Source organism: Limanda limanda, chromosome 8 (assembly GCF_963576545.1).
Source record: "Limanda limanda chromosome 8, fLimLim1.1, whole genome shotgun sequence".
In the NCBI taxonomy this organism is placed as follows: domain Eukaryota; kingdom Metazoa; phylum Chordata; class Actinopteri; order Pleuronectiformes; family Pleuronectidae; genus Limanda; species Limanda limanda.
This window is the reverse complement of record NC_083643.1, coordinates 12,832,904-12,841,476: the sequence shown is the minus strand read 5'-3', so window position 1 is coordinate 12,841,476 and position 8,573 is coordinate 12,832,904. Positions and strand designations below refer to the sequence as shown.

General features: G+C 45.1%; 1 protein-coding gene across 1 annotated transcript; it reads left to right on the top strand.

Annotated features, from left to right (window-relative positions):
* Positions 1 to 5,950: 5,950 nt before the first annotated feature.
* Positions 5,951 to 7,948, top strand: lrrc4.2 (leucine rich repeat containing 4.2). Its single transcript, XM_061077077.1, has one exon. It carries the CDS (start codon positions 5,951 to 5,953, stop codon positions 7,946 to 7,948), a length of 1,998 nt encoding a protein of 665 aa, XP_060933060.1.
* The last annotated feature ends 625 nt before the right edge of the window (positions 7,949 to 8,573 follow it).

The following is an 8,573-nucleotide window of genomic DNA, read 5'->3' as shown; positions in this document are numbered from 1 at the left end:
GAGCCTCACATGTCTTGAATGTATTGCAATATTTATTTTGAGACCACACCATAATGCATGTCTTTCAGGAAAATGCACAAGACCTATGTTATTCTGAAGTAAGTGGTTTTGAAGGGTGACAACTAGTGCAGAAGAGCAAATACACCATGATATTGTGTCAGTACACAAACAGCCTCAGAGTCGATAAGCCTGTGAAATAACCTAAAGTGTTTGTAAAGATGGACAACGTTTCTCCTTTTCCTCTCATTGTAAAAAAATGAAGCCAAAAATATCCCGAATACGGGGACAACCACGTTGCACTATTGGATCCAGAGTTTGCACAGTGCTGATTGGGGGATAAAGCCGAGGAATCACCGTTCTGCCAATAAACAAACTCAGCCAATCGCGTTGTCAGTCTCAGTTGTCAATAATGACTTTTCACCCTGTATTTACATCCTCAAATAACTAGGATTAAAAACTTGTCAGCGACACAAGCACTTGGAAAAATGTCAGTGTGAATAGAGCTACTGAAAACAATCATTACAACATCGTAACATGTAGTTTGACTGCTGGTCCATATCCCATCCACTAACATGGAAGAGGCAGGGTTTATGACGTATACAGCAACAAGCTCTCTTGAGGGGAGCTGTCATGTCGTCATAACACATCAGGGTGTAGGTACAGATTTGTACGACCATGTATTGAGTATCTGACGAATAGCTTGTCAGTTGTTGCATCCTTTCTTGAACCACGTCCATATTTGTTCAGCTCTTGTCAATATTTGGAGGTCAAGTTTGTTTCTTTGCCTTTGCATATATTGGATTTCTGCAATACTTTGTTACTTGGGGAGGTTAGTTCATCTGCAGCATTTATTGTATTAAAAGCACAGATAATGTTCAAACCTCTTTGAATAGTTTAAATTGTTAAACAGCACACACGCACTTTGACTGCTCCGTATGCTTATCGAGCAGGAGAGGGTGTTCATTTACATAATAATGACAAAGTCTTACTTTTTTGAATGGCAGCGAATGAAAGTGAAAAGTAGAGTGGCACTCAGTATAGCGTATACCTCCACCAAGGCCAAACAATCCTTGCTATGTCAGATTTTCTTTTTTTCATCAAGATCCATATATTAAGGAAAATGAAAGATGCCCTTTCGTGCTATGTGGAGGAAAGTGATTAAAAAAATTCCTGGATCCGCCCCTTTATTCCGATCTGTGTTAAAATTTATGGGTTCATCCCCGGTACATGCCCCATCCCTCCACCAAGTCTGCTTCAGTGTTATCCCGCTGAAAAATAAACAAACAAGCCGACCCGCATGAAAACATAACCTCCTTGACATCAGTGATAAATTCTGTGGTGTGCCACGTCTGTGATCAGTGGCCGCTGTCGTCATTTATGATTTAATTTGAAGGAACCCAACACAGAAATTAGCTAAACAGATAACCCCACCAGTTTATTATATATGACATTTTGAAAGACATGGCAGATTTTTTAAATTTATTAATGTTGTGGAAGTGACTCACTGCAACACAGGATGCTGCTGTATATCATGCGGAGTAATTTCATAAAACTCCCTGTGATTTATCGCACACCATATATTTATATTCAGATGACAATAAATCCTCGCCCCGGACCTGGTTTCAAATATTTAAAGGGAGAACTGGCCCATAAAGAGACTGTGGCTTCCTTACTCTGATAACATGGATCCCTGTGAACAAGAGGACATAAAGACAGAGGTGAGGAGAGGGAGGGAGAGGCAGCCGTGAGGACAGTAGGAGGAACCGTCATATATTCAGTGTGCTAACTGACCTTTTCCATGCTCATGCCCCCTGTAATGGCATTAACACAGCAGCTACGACTATGGCCATCAATTATCTGACCAGCTCTGCCTGCAACACCTTAACTAATAGTTATCTCGCCTTAACTGTCCTCTCATCCACCCCGTCATGCTCTTTCTCTCCTCCGCGCCTCACTTTGAAGCACCATATCTAATGGTTATAGAATTAGTACATGAGCTGCATGCTTTTTTCACTGTCTCTAGCATGTAACCTCTTCAAAACACAGATATTAGAACATTATTTGAAGTACCTTTGTTTTTATCTGTTAATTTGGTCCACTCAAAATCATTCTTTGATGCATTTAAAACAAAATGTGGTTTAAATGTATTCCATTTGCTGCTAATACAGAGGTTTTTTTCCAAAGTACTATAGAGCAATGAAGGACATCATGCTTCTTTTTTCATAACACCTCATACACAGTATTTTGTCTTTTGTGCAAAGATTAGTTTATTTATTGCAAATCATTTAAATCTGATTTCCAGGGTCATCCTTTTTTATGTATTCATTTTTTATCTCCATTTTTTGATTTGATCATCATTTTGACCCCTCTGAGGGCAAAGTCATGTTGGCATGAAACTAAAGACATAAAGCACTTACATTATAAAATATATTACACAATTGTACCAACATATACTGCATTGCTTTAAATTTTTTATTTAAATTCTGTAAGAGCTTGAATGCATTATTTTGTTCAGTTGAATGTGTTTTTTCCTCTTTATCGTGCCTAAGCACATGGCAAGGCTTCAGTTTTCTGATGAGGAAACGCATAAGGTTTCTGATTGGTGACATGAATGCAGATTAATTAAAATGCACGTGTTGCAAGTAAAATGCATCGTAAAGGATAACATGCTTTACTACATTATTTAAAGGTATATAAGAGATAATACTGAGCTTTATCATTTATTTAATGTGATATTTTATTCATATTCTTATATGCTGACACAAACAAGGGATCACATACGCTAACGTAAGTGTGTCCTCTCTTCTTCTGTAGCATGCATCCATTTAAATTAGCTTCTGTATCACTTCATCCTCTTAATGATCCGATGAGGAAATGGAGCATGAATTTTTCAATAACATCTTTACATAGTGGGATGTAAAATTCCAGTCATGTCCTATTTATTTCATAAATTGGAATTAAAATTAGAATTGACAGAGGCACATCCATTATTGTCTGCATGTCTTGAGTGTGTGAGGTTTTCTTGATAGCGATTACATATATATATATAGCAAATATATATGTGACAGGAGGGTGCAGAGAGAGAGAGAATATTGTCATTACTACCAAAGGCAGAGAGGGAGACTTCTTGTCCTGCATTTAAATGATGCTTAATCCAGCACTATCAACGCTTCTCCCGTCCCTCCTACTCCTCACATATAATCCTCATCCCTCTTTTTCTCTGCCTTTCTGTACCATTTCACTTAGGAGGCAACTGTGCAGTACGTTCCCTCATCTGTCTCCCTCATTCTTCCCCTCTGTCCCTATTTATCTCATTTCTCACCTCCTTCTATAGCCTCTTTCTCCTTATTTCACCAAGGACGTGGATATATCTCCTCCCACCTGGCCCCATCCCTCTCCCCCACTCTCCCGGTAATTCTCTTTTCCCTCTATCTCTCCGTCTCTCCCTTTCTCTCTCTCTCTCTCGTCTTTCTAAGAGATAACTATGTGCAGGCTCTTTCATCGTTCTCCTCCCTGAAGAGAAGACTGCCCAGCAGACACAGAGAAGCAGAGTCAGCATTTCACACCCCTCTGATGTCACAGACCCCTGACCTATCCTCCATCAGACACACACACACACACACAAATCCACACAAAATAAATCCTCCACAACTGACAAAAGTGAAATAAACTAAAGACTCTGTTTATTTTTCCCCTTCGGTGATGATGCATGATGGATACACTCACCAAACTGTGCCTTGTAAGAGGTGAGAAATGACAGCAAGCCGCATTTTCACTGGAGAGCACAGGCACACGTTCTGCGCTCGTGAGACAGAGAGACAGAGAATACAAGAACCACTTTGGAGTTGGAGTGGAAAGTCTGACCTCTTGTCTGTGTACACTACTTTGAAACGGGGGGCTTTTAATTTTAACGATTGGATGGAGGGAGGTGGCGTTGAGGCAGACGGCACGAGAGAGGGGATGACCGGCACAGGTGAGGCGAAGGAGAGAGTTAGCGTCAAGAAAGAAGGAGATGGGAAGAGCGAGGAGAAGATAGTTGCAGTGAAGGGAGGGAAAAGGAGGGGGGGGGGGGGTGAATGTGTTAATACACAGGAACACTGCATCAAACCAATGCACTGCTCTGAGGCTGGCTGAGCATCTGAGAGGAGTGCGTCAGCAGTACATTCACGTTCCCACTGAAGGACAAAGGGAGGGGGCAGAGCGAGCATCTTAGCTGCCTGCAACACCGACACACATGGGGTGGTGGTGGGGGGGGGGGGGGGTCGGCAGAGAAAAGAGAGAGATTGGAGAATAAACGAGAAGAGGAGATGTGGATCAGGATGGTATTCCTGCTGCTCCTGTGATGGTGGGCTGCCTGTTTGAATACTCGCGTGCCTCCTCCTCACCGTCGCTCTCTCACACACTCTCCTTCGCGCACTCTGTCTTTCTCTTGCTCTTGATCTGTCAGTGGTTCTCTCTCTCTCTCTCTCTCTCTCTCTCTCTCTCTCTCTCTCTCTCTCTCCTCCTCTCTCAATCTATCTCTGTCTCTCTCTCCCCCCTTCTCTCTCTCTCCCTCTCTCTCTTTCTCTCTCTTTCTCTCTGTTCTACTCTGGCTACTGCAGTAGTCCACCAGCCAGCCGCAAGTCTGACAGCCACACACATGGCTAACTGCCACAACTTACTACCTCAGCCCGGGAGAAAAACTAGCAGATAAGCAGGAAGAGGAGCACTGCAGGAGACAAGCAGCCAGCGGAGAGAAGAATCCTCCATACCTTTCTCTGTTACTGGATACAGATACGGAGTCCACTTTCACACACATCCTCTCAACGTCATCCTCTCTCTTTTCTCTCATTGCAGAAGAGGACAAGAGTGCGCTCTCTCTCTCTCTCTCTCTCTCCCTCTCTCTCTCTTCCGACAGCCTTTTGCAAAGCTCCAACAGTGCAGCGCATCCTCTTCTCCACCCCCCACCCAGCGCCACCATCTCTCCCAACACCCCCCCGCCCCCCTGGGAGGAATAGACGGATTACTGCTAACTGTGCACACGGCAGCCCGCAGCTGCTCTGACCAGGGCCAGCCCAACATCGGGAGGAAGCGAGAGGAGCACAGAGGAGGAGAAGAGAGGGGGATGACTGTGCCGCGAGTTCTTTAGCCTTTTTTCTGTCTCTCAGTCCCTGTCACAACGGGGCTAATCAGCGACCGACTAGCCCTTGGCAAAGTCACAGTGAGGGAGGTCTCTCCACCAAACAGGCAACCAGTCGACGAGCCAACACATGTATCAGGACTCAACAGAACTGGGGATTTTTTTTTCACATTTTTTCCAGTTGGTCACTTCTTCTTTCCTCCTCTGTCATGCTGAACTGCCTTATGGATCCTTGTGATTTATCCACAGCGGAGCCGCATTTTGGAGTCTGCAGCATGGCAGGGGGGCAGTTAGGGGGGGCAGAGGGGATCCAGGCACCTGCCAAGTCTTCCTGGCCTTACCTCTGGCTGTGAGTGTTTTCCATGCTGCTCTCAGTGTTTAATACCAGGAGCCATTTTGTACCCTTGGCTAATAGAGGGCCACCTCACTTTTTCAAAAAGGAAAAGCAAGAAAACATTTTTCCCATGTCGCTCCTTGGAAAAGGAATTGTGTAGGAACGTGATGCACAACTGCTGCATTTAAGACTTGGGAAGAGGCAAAAAGGACCACTTTCAAACTAATGAGGTATGTCACTGATTATCCTATTCAACGCTTTTTCTTATATTGCTGCACTGCTTTTTCTCCGCTACTTCTCTTGTATTAATATCTCCCCCCCCCTCTCTCTGTCTCTCTTTTTTTTCCTCCTCTCACACACATCATTTTTGATGTAGCTTTTCCCTGCACTGTCAATGGAACTTGGGAGCCTTGAGTTGCTCCAGCCAGGCTAGTGTGGTCTGTCCTCTGGTGTGTGCCGTCTCCCCCCACCATGCAAAATAATGAGCCCTCCACACCATGAGTCCTCTGGGCCAGGTTAGTTTGCAGCCTACCTGGAACGCAGCCCTGCTCGCCGTGCTCTCCCTCATGGTGCCTGCTCTCAGTATGTGCCAGTCCACAGGCCCTGTGTTGGGTTCGGCTAACCCACAGAACTGTCCAGGTATGTGCTCCTGCACTAACCAGCTCAGCAAGGTGGTGTGTACACGCAGAGGCCTGGTTAGGGTTCCTCCAAACATCCCAACCAACACCAGGTACTTGAACCTGATGGAAAACAGCATAGAGACTATACAAGCAGATACTTTCAGACAACTGCATCACCTGGAGGTACTGCAGTTGGGCAGAAATTCCATCAGGCAGATTGAAGTGGGGGCTTTCAATGGGCTGACCAGCCTCAATACCTTGGAGCTGTTTGACAACAGGCTGACGGTCATACCAAGTGGAGCGTTTGAGTACCTGTCAAAGTTAAGAGAGTTGTGGCTTAGAAACAACCCCATCGAGAGCATCCCCTCCTATGCCTTCAACCGTGTCCCCTCACTCATGAGACTGGACCTGGGAGAGCTGAGAAAATTGGAGTACATTTCCGATGGGGCATTCGAGGGTCTTCAAAACCTCAAGTACCTCAACTTGGGGATGTGCAACCTGAGGGAGTTTCCTCATCTTTCACCTCTGGTGGGATTGGAGGAGCTCGAAATATCAGAGAATCTTTTCCCTGAACTGAAGCCTGGGGCTTTCCGTGGGCTTAAGAATTTACGTAAACTATGGATTATGAACTCTGCCATCACTACCATCGAGAGGAATGCATTTGATGACATCACAGCCTTGGTGGAGCTCAACTTAGCCCATAACAACTTGTCGTCCCTCCCCCACAACCTCTTCACCCCTCTGCAGTACTTGGTGGAGCTACACCTGCACCACAACCCTTGGCGATGTGACTGTGATGTAGTGTGGCTCTCCTGGTGGCTCAGAGAATACATTCCTACAAATTCCACCTGCTGTGGACGCTGCCACACCCCGACCCACATGAAGGGACGATACCTGGTGGAAGTTGATCAGACCACCTTTCAATGTTCTGCACCGTTCATAGTGGATGCTCCCAGGGATCTGAACATCTCAGCAGCGAGGGTGGCGGAACTGAAGTGTCGCACAGCTGCCATGAGCTCCGTCCGATGGCTTCTCCCCAATGGGACCGTCTTGACCCATGGTTCAGATCACCCACGGATATCTGTCCTTAACGATGGGACACTCAACTTCTCCAACGTCCTCCCTTCAGACACTGGGGTCTACACCTGCATGGTGAGCAACATGGCTGGAAATTCGAATGCCTCAGCCTACCTAAATGTCAGCAATGCCGAACTCAACACATCTAACTTGTCCTACTTTACCACAGTAACAGTGGAATTTTTGGAGCCCACAGTGGAGGAGACCCCTAAACCCAAGCCTACAGTCCCTGCCTCGCCCTCCGTCTTTCAGCCCGTCTTCATTTCCACACCAACTGTGTTGTTCCAAAATACTCAGACTCCAAGGCAGGTGTCAATTCCCACTGCCAGAGTTCCTAGTGGGCCAGCCGCCAGCCTCGATGAGGTGATGAAAACAACCAAAATCATCATTGGATGTTTTGTTGCCGTAACCCTACTGGCAGCGGCCATGTTGATAGCGTTCTATAAGTTGCGTAAGCGGCATCAACAGAGGAGCACGGTGGCAGCAGCCAGGACCATAGAAATCATACAGATGGAGGAAGAGGTTCATCCTGTTCCACCACCCACCTCTGGATCTAGTGGCTCAGATGACACAGGGCTGGTACTGCCTACTTTAGTGGAACACAACAGCAACATCTTTAGGCCTGGGTACGTGTCCACCTCCTCATCCCGCCAAGGGGGCTATGGGGCCCACTGGACCCAGAACAACTCTCTTCATCGCTCAGTCAGACAGCATCACAGCCACATCAGCACCATTGCTGATCCTTACGTCATTAAGACTTCTCACGGCAAGGAGAAGGTTCAAGAGACCCAAATCTGAGTTATGCTCTCTGTGGATCTATCTCTGACTCTGCCCCAGACTCTCCTCTCCACCTGTCTGCTCATCACTCCATGCAATAGAATGCACAAAGAACAAAACGGTAACTTTCTTTTGTACAGAAGTGCAAAACAGAGACAGTTTTTGGTTTCTTGTACATGCCTATACGTACGTCTATAAATATGAAAAAAAATACAAATATATATATAAATGAAACTAATGTCAGGAGGTGGTGAGACATGCAGATTATATTAGAAAAGAAAGTAATTTGAAACTATTTTCTAATAACTGGTGACTTCTATTTAAAAAAGACTTTGAATTGCTTTTGTGATTGATGATAGAAGGTGGTGTTGTCTGTTGTAAGAAGAGAAGGCATTTAGTTTGTTTTTTGATCATGTTAAGGATGCATTAAAAACTCTTTATAAAGGCAACAGTTTCTAAATACAGGCCCAGATGTAAGCTCCAGTTATTATTGTGCCAAATATTATATGCAATAAAATGGTATTTCCAGACTAAGGACACAAAAAGACACACAAGCAAAATCTAGATAGAATGAAACATTTGTCCAAGGATAGCAGCATAATGGCACAGATAGAATGTGCTGTTCAGTAGCTATCAGCCAAATGCT